This window comes from Rhinolophus ferrumequinum, chromosome 12 (assembly GCF_004115265.2).
Source record: "Rhinolophus ferrumequinum isolate MPI-CBG mRhiFer1 chromosome 12, mRhiFer1_v1.p, whole genome shotgun sequence".
In the NCBI taxonomy this organism is placed as follows: Eukaryota; Metazoa; Chordata; class Mammalia; order Chiroptera; family Rhinolophidae; genus Rhinolophus; species Rhinolophus ferrumequinum.
In genome coordinates, this window is record NC_046295.1 from 42,154,323 (window position 1) to 42,172,315 (window position 17,993).

Consider the following 17,993-nt stretch of genomic DNA (forward strand, 5'->3'; position numbering starts at 1 on the left):
TGTAGACATTTAACAATTACTAGCCAAATGTAGTCACCTATAACAGTAGAAGACTAGATAGGGAATAAATGCAGGAAAGAGAAGGAAATGATTTATTCTCTCCGGGAAACTGTCAGGAATGCCTTAATATGTACATTTAGCCAGTTATTTTAAGTAGGCAGTAGTGACTTAAGAGTGAGATGCTTGTTCTACTCCATCTTTAGCTGTTAGACTTCTGGATAAGAGCTTTTTGAAGGACTGCCTAAGGTTGACACAATATTTTACTTTTGAAGAAATTTTATTCTACATATGTTAGATTATAAGAGAAGTGTTTGTTATTTTTATTCATTATTCCTTCTTGCTTTTAAGCCATCCTTCTGGGATCATTATTCTTGATGTATTAATACATCCTTTAGAATTTCCTTTAGATCTGGCTTTGGAGGAAAATGCTATCAGTCTGTGTTTATCCATAAAAGTTTTTATTGTTATCTTTTATGATAATTTTTCTTGGTAATAAATTCTTTTTTTCTCAACACATTATAGATTTTACTTCCGATTTTAGTTGAAAATTCTGTTGTGATTCTGTTATTTCTTTGGAGGCATGCTTTCTTTTCTTAGCTGCCTTCACAGTCTTCTCATTTTCCTTGATGTTCTGTAGTCATACTATTTATGTACATGTGGGTTCCTTTTTTATAATCAAGCTTGATATGCCTTACTGCTAGATCTGTGGATTAATATATTCACACTTTCTGTAAAATTTGCAGCTATAAATCTCTTTAATATTGTCTCTCCAGTCTTCCATTTTCTCCCTCTGGGCCTTCAGTCAGACATATTGTAGATTTTTATATTCTATCTTCCATGTCTCCTAATACCTATTTTACATTTTCCATCTTTATAACTGCTACATTCTGCATAAATTCTACACATATATTTTTGATAAATTTTTACTATGTCTAAACTGCTATTTAGCTTCAACTGAGTTTGAGTAATTATATTTCTGTTTCCAGAAGTTCCCCCCTTTTCAAGTCTGCCTGTTAATTCATTTTTTTCAGCAAATATTTTTTGTGTACTTCTTATATGCCTTGCGATACATCTGTTAACAAGACCACCAAGTCCCTGGCCTCATGTAGTTTATATTTCAGTGGAATGGAAGAGAAACATTAAATTAATAACACCATAATCAATTAGGAAAATATATAGTGTTTAAAGGTGACATGTCTAATGGGGAAAAGGGAATAAGGCAAAGAGATTCTAAGATTTCTAACAAGCAAAGGGTGAGCTATAATTTTACGGAAGGTAGTCATGGATAGGACTCATTGAGGTTATATTTGAACACAGTTGGAGGAAATGTGAGCCGTAGCAATTGTGAGGAGCTCAGCTGAGCTGGAGCTGAGCTGCCAGGTGTTGGAGTAGCTAAATAGGACAACAAGCCAAAATGAATGTAACAGTAAAACCTTTAATCCCTTACTGGGAAAGTATAAGCAAGAAGCTAAACTGGAGAAAGCACCTACTCCCCCGTTCCATTATTCCTATGGAACAGCACTGATCAGGGATCAGGTGGATCAGTACAGACATGGGGGTTATGTCACTGTCGGGAGCCCTGAACAAAAGGCTCTTACAGTTTTATGGACCTGGAGGATGGGGCAGAATAAAGGGGAGGGCTAGAATGGAAAAGTACTGAGCAGTGAGTCAGAGTAGAGAATAAGTATATTCAAGATACCCCCCTCTCTCCTTGATTAAGAAGTTTTGCAGAGGTTCCTCAGGAAAGCCTCTGCCAAGGGCCCTGATAAGGAGGCCTCTGAATGAAGGTGCATGAGGTAGGAATGCTGATGATATGTGTAAAAGCACAGCTGGAGGTGGGAGCCGAGTCCTTGAGACTGCAATGCGCTGGCTGTGCACCTAGTCTGGGATGGGGAGGAAAGCTTTTCCCTGTGAGGCCTGCCAGGTAAAATCGCTGGTCTGATCTGAAAAATTACACATGGCTTTTTAGACAGGAGTTGTACTCAGCAGAGCAGATATATGGAAATATACTTAGAAACAGAAGGATCAACCAGGCAGGTGCCCTAAAGTGGGAGAATATTTGGCATGTTTGAGGGATAGCAAAAGAGGCCAATATTAGTGAAAGAGGGAAAAGTAGTGGAGAACAAGGTGTAACTGATGAAGGGTAATCACGCGAAACATTCTGAGTCATTGCAAGGATTTTAGCTTTTGCTCTGAGTGAAATGGAAAGCTGGAGGAGGGTTTTGAATAGTGATTAAACATAGTAGGATCTCAACAAATATTTATTGACTGAATATATGACTTAGTTTTGCAAATGTTCCTTCCATGTGTGCTCATTAAATCTATCTTGGTTTGTTAGATGTAGAGCTCTCTGTATATCTAAATACAAAGATTACAACTCCAGCTTTGTTTTGCTTTATATATTTCCTAGGTATATTTTTTCCATACTTTTATTTACAACAGTTCTATATCTAGGTTTATTTGTCAATTGCAGATAACATTGTTGGATCTTATCTTTTTAAAAAACCTAATCCAGAGCTATCTTTCAACGGTTAGTTTATGTTAATTATAATTACAACTGCATAACAATTTATTTTACTTTCTGTTTCCTTTATTTTCAATTTCAGCTTTTCTTGAGATAACTTTAGCTAGTTTAAATTTTTACATTTTAATTTTTGCTTATAGTGGCCAACTTTAAGATGCCTACTCATGATTATTACCTATATAGATTTGTTAAAATTATCTATGTCTCTGTTTTCCACTACAAAAGACAAGTACGTTCGTACTTTCTCTAGTCTCAAGAGGTGGAGCACATATACTTTAAAAAGATACAGCATATATTACTAAACATAAAAATATACATTTTTAAGGCAAGGCTACTAGCAAACAGCAGGCTTGTGGATATTCAGAGAGCACATCATTTTTAGTCTTCTCAGTTACTCATGAGAAATATAGTTGGATTAGTGCTCTTTTGACTCTTCCAGGTACGTTCCTGAGAGATTGCAAGAAGTCCTGAGTGGGAACCTTCTAAGCCTCTCACAGCCTTAACCATGTCCCATGTCTAGTCCCATTAAATACCTTTTATGGTTGAATAAAACTGACTTGAACAACTAAGGTACTTGACTCTAGGGTCAAATGGTGGTAGGTATCACACATGAACAGTCTCACTGAAATACGCAAAGCCACCAGTCTGATGGGCCCTAGCACACTGAGACACAGTTTACATAATAGCTTCCGGACAAGTTTGCTTCTCCATTCCTTTTCTTTTAGCGCTTTACTTTTTTTTCTAGCTCCTGTTGTCCAGTTTTTTTTCTAGGTATATTGACTGTCTCCTATTCTTTTTGTTTGGTTCCCAGTTTATTGATGTCCAGGTTGTTTCTTAAGATTTTGAGCCTATTTCTTACTCTGAATTTTGGATAATTCTTTTACTTTTACTCTTATTTGACTTCATGACTCTGGATTTAATACATATCCTGACTTGACATTTGTATGTACTTTGCTGCTTAATTACCAGATGATGCCCACAACCTGGTTATGATTTTCAGTAACTGAACATACCCTTGTTTTAAACTGATCACTTGCTTCCTAGCTCTGGGCTCAGCTTACTTGCTAATTTTTTAACCCGTCTCTATATCTGGACCCCATTAAAATCTCTCTAATGTGACAGTTTATATTTGTTTAGATAAGCAACCCAATAACCAGAGCAACGTTGAAAGAGACTTATTTTAAGTTTATTTTCAATCTACTCTGGTGGGTTTATTAAAATGATGAAAGTCTTTATCATACAATCTGTTGTTTATTTAATAAATATATGTAATATATGTTTTAGTGTATTCCATTTTGGCCTGAGGATGCTTCGAATAAACTTCTTATTCAAGTTGAAGGAAGTAAAGGCCCTCCACAAAAGATACATTTTAACAAGCAAGAAAATTGTATGTTATTGCGTCTGGATAATGAGGTAAATAATTTTTTGTGTGTTTAGAGAAGATAGTATTACTTAACTAGAATTTTATTTTATTGTATCAAATAATTATCTCTTATAAGATTTTTTTTTCTTTCACCAAAAATGAGCAAATATTTCTTTGTGTAAAGGGAAATACTAAAAGGAAACAGACATAAAGCAATTTGTTATATAAAAAGTTAGTTGGAGTGCCTACTCTATACCACATCTGGAATTTGACCCACCTGTATACTATAGAGAACATGGTTTCCCAGACATGCAGTATAAAATCCTGAGTTGCATTCTAAATCATCAAAGAATATTATGTTATGAATAATTTCATTATTAAATGTCATTAGTTAATATTCTTTGTAAAATGATCACATTAGAGAATATATTTTTCTTTTCTTTTTTTCTAGCTTGGAGGTATTATAGCAGTAGTTAATTTGGCTGAGCATTCTACAGTTATTACATTTTCAGATTATCATGATGGAGCAGCTACATTCCTGTTAATAAATCATACTAAGAATGACATTGTTGAATACAAGCAAAGGTGAGAAGACTGTAACAAATACAGTATCCCTTGATTTGAGCAAAGTCTAGATGATGAGACATTGACTTTATGGTGATTTTTTAAGGACATAAATACGAATGATGGCATTGTGGCTATGAAAAACAGTGTTCTCATTTTTAAAAATGTATACTGAAGTATGTAGGGATAAAACTGACTTGATATCTATACTCTTTTAATTGCAATATACTTGACATATAACATATTAGTTTCAGATGTACAACACAATTATTTGATATTTGTATATATTGCAAACTGATTGCTATTGTAATTCTAGTTGCCATCCATCACCATACATAATACTTTTTTTTTGTGATGAGAACTTTTAAGATTTACTCTCTTAGCAAAAATCACAACATAGTATTAACTATAATCACCATGCTGTATATTACATCCCCATGACTTATTTATTTTATAACTTCAAACTTGTACCTTTTGACCTACTCCCCACCCCCTGCCTCTGATAACATCAATCTGTTATCTGTATTATATGTTTGGGGTTTTGTTTGTTTTCTTTTTTGGTTTTTAGATTTCACATATAAGTGACATAATATGGTAGTTGTCTTTCTCTGTGTGACTTAGTTCACTTAGCATAATGCCCCTAAGATCCATCCATGTTGTCTTACAAGTTTTCCTTCTTTTTTATGGTCTAATAATATTCCATTGTATATATACATATAGTACATTTTGTATATCCATTCTTCCACTAAGATCCATCCATGTTGTCACAAATTACAAGTTTTCCTTCTTTTTTATGGTCTAATAATATTCCATTGTATATATACATATAGTACATTTTGTATATCGTGGCTATTGTAGATAATGCGGCAATGAGCATGGCGTTGCATATATCTTTTTGAGTTAGTGTTTTTCTTTGTGATAAATATCCAGAAGTGGAATTACGTTTTGGAGGAATCTCCATACAATTTTCCATAGTGGCTGCATCAGTTTATATTCCTACCAGCAGTTCACAAGACTACTCTTTTCTCTACCTCCTCGCCAACACTGTTTCTTTTCTTGTTTTTTTGATAATAGCCCTTCTAACAGGTGTGAGGTGATATCTCATTCTGGTTTTGATTTGCATTTCTCTTATGCTTAGTGATGATGAGCATCTTCTCATATGTCTGTTGGCCATTTGTATGTCTTCTTTTAATTTACTTTTAAGTGCTTCAAAAAAAGAAAAATGGAAGAACTGAAACAAATATGGCAAAAGCTTGATCATTGTGGACTCTTGTGAGGAAGATATCAGTTTTTCATAAGAATTTTGTCTATTTTTGAAAATTTTCATATTTTTAAGGAACATGATATAAATACTGAAATTTCATTTTTTTTTTCAAACAATAGATGCCTTCTTCCTGCTGAGGTGTGTGGGAAAGGACTGCTATATTTTTTAACTTTTCTAAAGGCTGTATTTAAATCTTGATATTTCAGGACCACTATTAACATCATTTGTTTCAATTTGCTGTGATATCCTGTCTTAGTACTACAGTTTATGTAACTTTCTGTTCCTGTGCTTATTGGTCTAGGCTGTCTTGAATTTATTTTGTTTGCTTTTTTTAGTTTGTTTTCGTCTGTCACTTGTCAGTGGGCCCATATTGATGAGTTCACTGAAGCTTTTCTTCTGTTAAATGTACACTTCTGATCATTGATTAAATTAAATAGACATTGAGTAAGACATTGAGGCTGGGCTTAGCAAATTCCTAGAATTCCTCTTTGCCTATCAATTCTCTCATCTGTGGAAGATGTTAAGAAAGAAGAAAGCTTATTTTTTTATGATTTATCTGTATTAAAAAAAAGAGTAGATTGATTAAAACTGACAAAAACAAATAGAAATGATTTTTCATTTGCCCTTCACTCCATGTATCTCAAGTAATCATTTCCAACCAGGTTTCACAGAATTAAGACCTACATAAAATGACTTGAGTGGCTATTTTCTCAGTTCTCTCAAAGGTGATACATAGCTGGTAACATTGCTGATACATAGGAGCTAAGTTTATTCTTTATATACCAGAGCATCATAGCTTAATTCTCTGTCATCTGTTTGAGCGTGACTAAGGGTCAACTTTTCAGTCTTTAGCCTTGAGCTTGCAGGTTTCTTTATACTACAATTCAGATGTAAAGTGTTTAGAAATCTTATCTACTGCATTGTTATAACTAAAAAGTAAGGGATAAGGGAGTAACTAGAATGTGATGCTGTGTTGAAATTCTGAAATGTAAAACAATGACAATGAATGGAAATTTACAAAATTTGCAGTCTTACAATCTGTAAGAAGGAACACTGTGTTTAGGTTTAGAATTATTTGAAGTAGTAGTTATTAAATCAAAAAACTGAAACTTTGGTTTAAAAGAATATTGAATCCAGAGTCCTATGTGCCAGTGATCCCCAAATCTTCACTGTAGATGTCTATTGAGTGTCATTCAGGCTGCTACCTACTCCTAAATATCACACAGCAACCTAAAGTGATTCCAAGCTGACTTCGTGATTTGTGCTGCAAAATCTACTCCTCCCCCATATCTTTCTCTCCACGAATGGCAGTGCTATCTATACCCTAGCATCCTAGATTTTTCCCACCTCACCATACTATCCAATTAGTTAAACTCTTTTTTTTAAAAAAAAATCTTCTCACCCACCAAAATAAATAAAAATAGAAAAAGAAAGAAGCAGGAAAAAAAAAAGAACAAAAAAATCTTCTCCACTTGTCTAATTTCTCCTGTCATTTCAGGCTCCCAGCATGTCTTATCTATTTGAGTAGATTTTTGATCTGTATCTCTAGTCTTTCTTTAGTAAATCCTCCATTTACTGCTAGAGGTAGGTTTCCAAAAATACTAATAATCATATGTCTCTCCTGTTTAAAGTTCTTTAGTGGCTTTCAATTTCTTTTCAAATAAAACGTTTCTATGCTTCCGTAACTTTTAATACTTAAGACCAACTGAAGTCTTTGTTCCCTGAATGCTCCAGGGCCTTCCATGCGTTTTTTACCTTTATAGATGCTCCTTTCTTCTAGAAAAGCTCCACTTCCATGTGATCCCTTCCTCACCACCTTAATCTAGACACCCAGTTTTTGATTGTGCCTTTGAGTATTAAAGCATTTGTCTCATAGTATTGTCTTTTTTTGTGAGTTTAAGACATGTACACACATACACAGTTAACATTCTGAGGACTATGGTTAGTTTTTATTTTATCTGATCAACATATTTGTATTTGATAGTTTTTTAATGAAAAATAAAAGGAATATAGGGTTTTTCTCTCCTCTGCTTTCCCTTCCCTTGGCTTTTTTGTTGTTGTTGATATGGTTGTTAATTATTTCCTGGGTATAAAAACAGTAGTTGTCAATTTTTTAAATTCTATAGAAAAACTGAATAGGACACTAATTCCTGGAATCCCAACGTTGTCAAATTTTGATGCAATTCTTTTTGTACTATTTTCTCATTCTGTCTATCTAGCTAGCTATCTTTCTGAATCTCTTGTTTTTAGTAGCTATTGTGAGCATGTAAATTTGCTTGAAAAACAATTTTTAATGATATTCCATCTTTTAGAATCACTATAATTAAATACTCCTCTATTGTTGAGAATTTTATTGCCAATTTTATAACCTTAGAATCTGTTTATAGTTTACTAAAGATCTTTCACGCATTTGTAATACTTATAATTTATGATTCCTTGCTATATTATTTTTGTAATATGGATTATTTTTTCTAATGATGAGTTGGAAAATAGATGTTCTGTTTCTGTCCTAGATAATTTCTTTTTTGTTCTTGAAGATTTTGATTCATTTCAAATTTTGAGAGTGAAACAGTATTTGCTAACTTACCCATGAAAAATATGGAATACTTGCACATTTTCTTCATCTTCTCTTTCCAAATTCTTGGCTTCTTATGAATACAACTTGGGATTTTTTTTTACTCAGATTAATAGAAAATGGTTAGTTTTTCAAAAATATGTTTAATCGAGTTTTGCATTTGCGTTGATTTATAACATATTAACAAGTTGATCTATTTGGCTGGTATAGTTGCTTAATATTTCTATATCACAGTTCTTAAGTTTTTATTTTGAGTCTTCTCTGGCTTGGTTGGAAAAAACCTTTACATTAGTTTTTCAGTAAGGATTTGTGAATAATATGTTATGCTTGTTATTGCTTGTTTGAAAATATCTTTCTCTTGCAAAGTAATGACACTTTGATATAAAATGTTAAGTCATAACCTTTTTTCCTCAAAATTGTGTAGACATTGTTTTCTAGCATTTATTATTATAGAAAAGTGTAAGACCAGTCTTATTTTTATTCCTTTGTGGGTAACTGATTTTCCTGGGTTTATAGGCCAGTTTCCCCTTATATTCTTAAAATTTAAATATTTTACTAATATTCTATTGTTATTTTGTCTGAAACCCAATAAAGTCATTTAATCTAGAGAGTCAACTTCTTCAACTCCAAAAAGTTATATTTTATTATTTCTTTGTGACTTCTCCAATTTTTTTTTATTCTGGAAATTATTTTGTGAATTGATTGAATTTCTTAGATTTATATCCTATGTCTTATGATTTTTAAAAGTAATTGAACTGTAATGTTTTTGCCAGACCAAAACCAATACTTAGGAAAAGGTTACCAACTAAATTAAATTCTCTCAAATTTAGTATAGAAAGATGAAGTAATTTGAATAATTTTCTTCCATAACTAATTTGTATTAACACAAAAGTTGATAAAGTAGTTTCAAACACCTGAAGACCTTCACTTCCTAAGTAAGACAAATATTTGCCTTGAAATATTCTCATTTTCTTAGAAAACCTCTTTTCCATTGAATAAGGAAAAAATTCAGTTTACTCTTAATCAGAACTATTTCCAATCTCAATTAATGGACTCAGAATTAATGAAGTATTATTTTGCATGCTTTATATATTCATATACTTGCACTTACTGTAATGTGTATTTTTACTATTTATGTCAGTTCTCTTGCTGAAATAGAAGATTCACTCCCTCCTGGAAAAGCAGTATTTTATACATGGGCTGATCCTGTGGGCTCTAGAAAACTGAAGTGGATTTGTGGAAAAAACCACGGTGAAGTAACACAAAAGGATGTATGTACTGGGCTAATTATTTTGGTGTTCTCAGGAGCTTTTTCTTTTTTTAACACGGTATTCTCTTTCAGCCTTGCTGGTTTTCAGTCTACACTTCGAAAAATACTGTCAAAGATTTTAAATGCAGTATTCAAACTTTAACTTAACCAAAAATGTTTAAAATCAGAAGTAATCTTATTTTCTCTACATCATCATTTGCTTCCATTACATCATAAAGGTAAATTGTGCTTAGGAGGTGCTTCCAGCATTCACCTCAAAAACATACACGCTCTTCTTTGACAGTTATCTTACTTAGGTCATTTTCACTTCTGTGAGGAACGTTTAGGGATCTACTAACTAAAGAATATATTTATGGTCGCAAGCCATTTTTGATTTATTTTTTTTGATAAAACTATGCATAAACATTTTCCAGTACCATTTTTAAATGGCTTTCAGAAATTGTTTCATTAAAATTTTCTTATTCTTTCAAAATACATCTTAATTTGACCCCTATTCCACTGTATTTCTTCTTACTACTAGTTGTTATTTCTTCCTATCAATAGGCAAGTGCTTCTGTCCCCTTTTAGAGTAGAAATGAACATTCCATTATTAAATATACCTATACTGTAGGTTTTTTTTTTTTAAGGAAATTCTCTGTAACATTAAGGCAGTTGCCTTCTACTTAGTTTGTAAAAATGTTCTTTGTGTCTATGTATGTATAAATGAGTAAGTATTGAATTTGTATCAATTTTTATGTTTTTTTATTATTTTATCTATTGAGATGATTATATGATATTTGGACTTTATCTTATTGGGAGGATAAATTATGTGGTTGGTTTTTAATATTAGAACAATCTTGTATTTCTGGAATTGGTTTGCTAATGTTTTAAGCTTTTGCTTGTATTCATGAGAGAAGTTGGTCCGAAACATGCCTATATTGAATGTTCTTACCAGATTTTGATATTAAAGTTATGCTGACTTGTAAAATATGTTGGGGAATACTTATGATTTTCCTATTATCTGAAAGAATTTAAGATTGGTATGGTTTCTTCCTTGAATGTTTGCTAGAATTCACCAATGAAGCCATGCTATCTTAGCCTGCAGTTGTATATACACATATGTACATATACATACATATACATATATATACATACATACATATATTGATGTATATATATAGTCCAGCTTTTGTTCTTAGCAAGAGTATTGGTGCAAGACGACCTAGTCATCAACTGCTAGAGCAGAAACTCAAAATATCTTTTTAAAATTAAACTTAGCATACAGGAATGTAATGGTATTTTGTGTATTGACTTTGTATCCAGAAAATTCACTGAATTCTATTACTAATATTGATTATTTGGTTTTTATCTTTCTATATGGACAATCATGATGCATATAAATGTGATTCTGTTGATGGTGAAATTTAGTTGTTTTTGTTCGTCCTTAGGAATCATTATTTTGTATACTTTTCTTCACTGAAGGATATTTTTGCTGAATAAGGGATTCTGAATTCAAAGTTACTTTCTCTTAGCATATTGATGGTATTTTCCTATTGTATTCCAGTGTTGCTGTTGTGGAGTCCAGAATAGGTACATTTTAAAAAAATGTATCTGAGAGGGCTGCCTATAATTGGCCTAACTTTGATATTTTTTATTCCTGGTTATTAGATTTAGTCAGGAAAAAATATTTTAACATAAAAATAATCTTGTATTTGATCTGTTTAGTATTTTTGCATATATATGTCATAATGATAGTTGAATTTTATAAAGATAAATCTGAAATCCACTACAAAATATTAGAAAGACTTCCAAAATATTTGAAAATAAGTTTTCTTATTTCTCAAAGTAGTTTTAGTGCTAATATTTTATTTTAGAAAGTATTATAAGTAACATGATTCTTCCTAGGTAATGATTTTATGGTAACAATCCAGTTTTTAATTTCAGTGGATTATAACATCAATCTGTACTATATATTAAAATTTCTTGTTAATCAGAATATTTACTTAACTAGAAATTCATGGCTGGCATTTAATTATTAGAATTTGCTATATTTATCTTGTTATTGAACCTCAAGACCCTGCTATCAGCACAATGATTATATAGAAGGGCTTCCTGCAGAATTATGCACCTATGGTGAATATCCATGTTTTGTAGAGCATGTAGTTGAGGTGTCAGATACTTTTTATCCTTTATTTCATCTCTGTAAGGAAATACGAATTTCTGACTGAACAGCTTAACACCTGGTTAAAGGAGAAAAAATAATACTTTGTGTTACTGATAAGCCTACAAAGGAAGACTGTTTAATTAGATTTTATAAAAATGTTAAACAAACAAACAATTGACATGTCTTACTGATTAATAACTTAATAATGATGGATACTGACATCAAATGATTCTAATTATGTAAATTTCCAAATGTTACACAAATATTAATTCATTTAGTTTGTTTGTCCCTATGAAGAAGATGCCATTACTATTCTCATTTTTTTAAAATGAAATCTAGATTTGTATTGGTTGGGACCAAACTAATTTTTTATGTTTTGATGGTTTTATTTTAGGATATGATGACAGCTATAAATTCGGGAAAAAAAACTATTTATTTAGTTTCATTCTTTGAAGGCTTACAACGCATTATTTTATTCACTGAAGATCCACAGGTATTTAAAGTGACATACGAAAGTGAAAAAGCAGAGTTAGCAGAGCAAGAAATTGTGTTGGCATTACAAGATGTTGGAATTTCTCTCATCAATAATTACACAAAGCAAGAAGTAGCCTATATTGGCATTACAAGGTTAGACAAATTAAAATTTGGATAAATTGAAATGATCCATTCTTAATTATTAAGAATGGTGATTGTAAAATCTAAAATAATTTAGTTTAACGTGTTTTGACTGTTCATTGATACTAAGGTAATGCTAATTTAAAGGTGCTTGTGAGATTTTTTTTTGCCCTTTGAGATGAAAATATATCAAAAATCAAATTTATAAATCCCTCATGATGATGTTTATTTTTCAGCTCTCTGAAATGTTAGAATATAGAATATTCAACTTGAAAAACGTATACTTTAACATGGCATAAGGAAATGTTTATTTGTTTATTGCCACTTACACAGTGCAGATTACATTGTAGATGCTCCATAAATAGTGGTTAAAGGAATAAAGATAATTCTAATTTGATTTTGACACTTTAAGATCTAATTAAGGTGGCACTATAGTTATCATTCCCCATATAAGTCATCACTAGTAAAACTCTTTTCTTCCCTTATAAACTTCCTATTTCTGTTCATAAATGCTTAAAGTAAAATTAATTATATAGATTAGTGCCTAATTTGAGAGTATTTCTGGATTCCAGTCTGTATAACCAGGATAATGTAGTTTTAATCCTCTATTTGACTTGAATTCTTAAATAAATATGTATATATTAAAGGTATACAGTACAGATTTAATTTTGTTTTCTCTGTAAATTCATCTAGAATCCATGCCATTTAAAAGGAAACTATTTTCCTAGAAATATTTATTCTCAAAACATATGTTCATTATTTAAACAAAAAAAGTCAAATACACAACAGATTTTAAGCCTGTTAAGCCTGTTTGTTATATGCTGTGTCCTATGCTATGATGTCCATGATTTGAATGCAAGCAGGAATAATACATGGTTCCTACCTTTCTGTTTATTAAGTGAACATAAATTTTAGAAGAAATAAACAAATGAAATACTTAAATAAAATTAAATAACACATACTTAAACAGAAGAGTGAAGTAATTTTAAAATGTGGATAGATTTTTTTTTTATTCTGTATTTAATTATTTCAGCAATTTTTCAGTGAATTATATTTGTTCTATTCACTCTCCTAGATTATTGTTTCACACTTTGTCTCCTTTTAAACCTCCATTCCCTCTCTCAGCCTTGCATCCCATTTCACTGAGAAAATTGAAGCAGTCAAAAGAGAATTTTCAAAGGCTCTCCCTCAATATTAACTTCCTATTCACCAGCATTTTTTACCTACGTAGTGTGCCAACATACTTCCCCAAAGTTATAATAGCTATATTATATGTGCTCCTATTTAATCATATTTTTCTACTTTTGCATTGTGTTCCATTCCCTTTTGCCTCTTGAGACATTGATTTATCAATTCTTTCTTTCTCCCATGTCAACAGTTTTTGGCTATTTTTTGAATTGTTCCCATCAATGTTATTTCTTTCAACCCAAAAAAAAATCAGCAACTCTTGAGCCTACTTTCCCTTTTACCTCCTGCCTATTTCTTTGCTTCCCTTTATAGCCAAACTGCTCAAAAATTTTGTCCATTACAGAAGAGCTTGATATGTACACTGTCTCCAATTGTTTTTTACCCACTTTTTGTTTAACCACTCCAAACTGGCTTTTGTTTTCAACATATCATGAAACTGCTGTTGTCAAAATCACCAGAGACCTGTGTATTGCCAGGTCTAGTGTACAATTACCAGTCCTCATGTTGCCTAAGCTCCTAACATTTAACACAGATCCCTCTTTGATACGGTTTCTTTGACTTGACTTCCAAGACACACCACCTTGGTTTTTCTTTCTATCCCAACATTCTCAGTTTCATTTGTTGGTTCCTTGTCATCTTCTCAACTGCTTAATACTGGGTTCCCTGATGCTCTATTCTGTTCTCTGTTTCAGTTTTATGATTTCAAAAACCATATATATGCCAAAAATTTCTAGAAATAGTCTGCAGACATATTTTTGTTCTGAACTCCACTGTTGTATATACAGCTGCCTACACAAAATCTCTGCTTAGATGTCTAAGAGACTTCTTAAACTTTATATGCTTAAAACCTAACTCGAGCTCCTCCTACCAAAACCTTCCTCCCCATTGGAGTTAATGACAACTACATCCGTTGAAATCATCTTGATTATCTCACACCCTACATCTGATCATTCTAGAAGTTTTGTGCTGGTTCTACCTTCAGAACAAACATTGAATCTGACCACTTTTCACTACCTCACTTTTACCACCCTAGGCAGAACTCTCACCCTTTCTCTCCTGGCTTGCTACATTAAAGTCCTAACAAGTTTTCCTGCTTCTGGCCATCATCCCCTTTTTTTTTCTCCCCCATTCCGACACAGTGTATTCCTAACAAAGCTTACGTCAGATCACATCACTCATCTTCTCATAATCTTTCAGTGGTTCCTCATCTCAGAATAAAACTCAAAGTCTTTATCCTAGAAAGCTTTCCCATTATTTGGCCTCCCACTATCTGTCTTACTTCATCTTCTACTCTTAACATGTTTTTGGTATGCCAGCCTCCTTGCTCTTCTTCATATACTGCAAGGGTGCTTTGCTTTGGAGTCTTTGCCCTAGCTGGTCCCTCTACTTGAAATGTTCTCCTGTTGTCTGCTGGGTAACTCATCTCCTTGAAGGTTGTTGAAATCTCACCTTCTCTATGACACCACTGCCTGCTGACAACTCTATTTTAACTGCGGCCGGCCACCACTTTGCATATCCCAATACTTTAGATCCACCTTATCCGGTCTATCTTTTCTTTTTTCAAAAGCATTTCACCTCCTAATATGTTAAAATATGCTAATGTACTATATTTACGATATATTGTCTGTCACTTCTCTGCTACAGAATGGCAGAGCTACAGAATGGCAGAGCTGTCCACTGATAATATTCCTAACACCTAGAATAGTGCCTAAATAGAAGTTTAATAAGTATTGATTAAATGAATTCATATTTTAAAACTTGTAAATTTTTCTAAGGTTTTGTAATTCATGTAACAAACCAGTTAAAATGAAAACATGCATTAATTAGTACCAATGATTTTTGCTTTCATATGTAAGTTCTGATGTGGTTTGGGAGATAAAGCCCAAGAAGAAGGCAAGATGGAAGCCAATGAGTGTAAAGCACACTGAGATGTTGGAGAAAGAATTTAAGGAATATACTGAGTCTTCACCTTCAGAAGATAAGGTTATTGAGTTGGACACTAACATTCCGGTAATATTTTTAAGTACTAACATGACGGTGTAATATTTATCTGTTACAATTACATTAATCACTAGTGAATTTTTAAGGAAAGTTGGATTTCCTTACAAAAAAATGAATCCTATCATACATAGTTTGTATAAAATATTTTAAAAGGACAGTTATCTCCATTAAAAACGCAGACTTTCTCTTGAGATGCTAATGATCTGTTCCTTGGCTAACAAGCTAATAAGACGTTTTATTATTTATTTTATTTCAAAAATCATTTTATCTTTTATCACATTTTTGATAAATTTACAAAAAAGTGATTACAACCAAGCTATATGGAATGTGTGAATATTTTTGTGAATTGTATGGATATGGACTATAAGGATCTCAATCTAAACTTAATCAAATATTTAGCCTATTATTTTCATGGATATTTTTTAAGTTTTTTGGTATAGTTTCTAATTTTAATCAATTATGGATAAAGAGAAATACCATGTGTATTTTTTTGGGGGGATGGCATATTTTTCAGGTTCGCTTCACACCTAGTGGGAGTAACATGAAAATTCTGCAACCACATCTAATAGCTATACGAAGAAATTATCTCCCAGCGTTAAAAGTGGAATATAACACATCTGCACATCAATCATCATTTAGAATTCAAATTTACAGAATACAAGTGAGTATGAAAAAGCAGTCTTTTATTCTAAAGGAACAATTATATTCTAAAGGAACATAGCAGTAGGCTTATATATTCCCATGGTCTGTTTTATTTAGCACTTCAGTTTCCATGTGGGACAATAATTTTTGATTCCTTCTACTTCTTAAACCTTGTTATTCCACTCAGGTTCTGTAATTAACATATGAGTATACTGACTTTTTTTTTCCTTTAACGTTCTTAGATCCAAAACCAGATACATGGTGCTATATTTCCATTTGTGTTTTATCCTATTAAACCTCCCAAGTCGGTCGCCTTGGATTCAGGTTTGTTTGTAATTTTAGATTGCCATAAAAGCGGTTATATTAACTATTTGGAATGAAACTGTTCCACTCAACTAACGTCATCAAAACTCTGAGTGAATACTGAAGAAAGGATTTATTAGAAATATATATTTAAATTTTAAGGCATGTTAACTGTAAAAAAAGTACTAATTTGTAAACCCCTTATTTAAAGCTACTGGGACCTTTGAATAAATTGTGAGGAAGTTCAGATTCAGAGTGTTTTCTAACCACAGAAACTGTCCTATATTCACCAGATGAGAATGACTGACAAGTGCTTTCTTCTGTCCTCTTCTTCCCTGTACCTTCTTCTTTCTTTGCTATCCCTCTTCCCCTCACTTTCTTTTCCCTTCTCACTACCCTACTACTTTCCCCTCTCCATTGCCTTTCCACCCCCACCTCTGTACCTTTGACTAGAAACTATCTAAGAGGGTGTTCATAATCTGCTTAGGTTTTTGACCAGTGTACATGCCCAAGCCCTTTCACCCAGCCTAGAAGTCTGGAACAAGACCCTGAAAGCTGTCTTTTCACAAGTTTCCCTAATGCTTCTAATGTCTTGCTCCTAGTTTAAAATAACTGATTTAAAGGATTACTTATCATTAAAGTGAATACAGATAATTTAAAAAAACAATCCTGGAGTCTGAAATTAAGATTGTAACAGATTGTGTAAATATTAATAATTTTAAGTGACATTAAAATTACTATTTTAAATATTAAAATTACTATCATTAATAGTAAAATTACTATCATTACTACAAATATTAAAATTATTATTATTATTTAGTAAATAATTTCTTTGGCTATTGTGATGTATATTAAATTGCAAGAAAATGCTTGTTTTCTTTTGTTTAAAGCATCACAGATTTAATCGTTTTTTTTAATCATTTTTTTTACAGCACCGAAGCCCTTTACAGATGTCAGTATTGTCATGAGATCTGCAGGGCATTCCCAGATATCACGTATTAAGTAAGTTTCTTAATATATTTCTTATTTGTTCCATAATGTTTTAAGTATGTGAATTAATTGTACTCTTTTAAAAAATAAATTTCAGATGAGTCAAATATTTAAGTGTAAAATATTAAGTTATAAAAGTCATAGGGAAAATCTATTAATTATTTCATAATGCTGGAGAATCAGAAGGCTCTGAATGAGAATATGCCTAGGTATTAACAATAGGCATTTCTAAATTATGGGTATTTTATTACATTTTTTTGTCTATTTGTTTTCTTTCTTAAGTTCTCTGTAATTATTGCATATTGTTTTCAAAACAAGAAAGAAGATAGTATTTTCAAATTCAGTCGTCACCCAGTCCAAGAAACATCCACATCTGTATTACTCCCCTATTTCTTGTTTCCTCTATCCTATCACTAAGATAAACAATATCTTTATTCCCTTGCTTTTTAAATTAGTTTTATTGTATGTGTGTCTAAACATTATGCTTCTTCATTTTCCTTTTTTTTCCTAATTAAAAAAATTTTTTTTCAACCTATACACAGACTCCTGAC

The 17,993-nt window shown here is 32.0% G+C and overlaps 1 protein-coding gene across 2 annotated transcripts in view; it reads left to right on the plus strand.

The window, feature by feature from the left end:
- Nucleotides 1–17,993, plus strand: part of VPS13A (vacuolar protein sorting 13 homolog A) — a 192,035-nt gene that overhangs the window by 134,980 nt on the left and 39,062 nt on the right. For both annotated transcript variants that reach the window (XM_033122388.1, XM_033122387.1), the window contains exons 51-58: nucleotides 3,809–3,937; nucleotides 4,339–4,472; nucleotides 9,432–9,561; nucleotides 12,098–12,330; nucleotides 15,363–15,516; nucleotides 16,022–16,168; nucleotides 16,392–16,473; nucleotides 17,385–17,454. In XM_033122388.1, coding sequence (XP_032978279.1) covers nucleotides 3,809–3,937; nucleotides 4,339–4,472; nucleotides 9,432–9,561; nucleotides 12,098–12,330; nucleotides 15,363–15,516; nucleotides 16,022–16,168; nucleotides 16,392–16,473; nucleotides 17,385–17,454 — 1,079 coding nt within the window. The remainder of the gene's footprint in view (nucleotides 1–3,808; nucleotides 3,938–4,338; nucleotides 4,473–9,431; nucleotides 9,562–12,097; nucleotides 12,331–15,362; nucleotides 15,517–16,021; nucleotides 16,169–16,391; nucleotides 16,474–17,384; nucleotides 17,455–17,993) is intronic.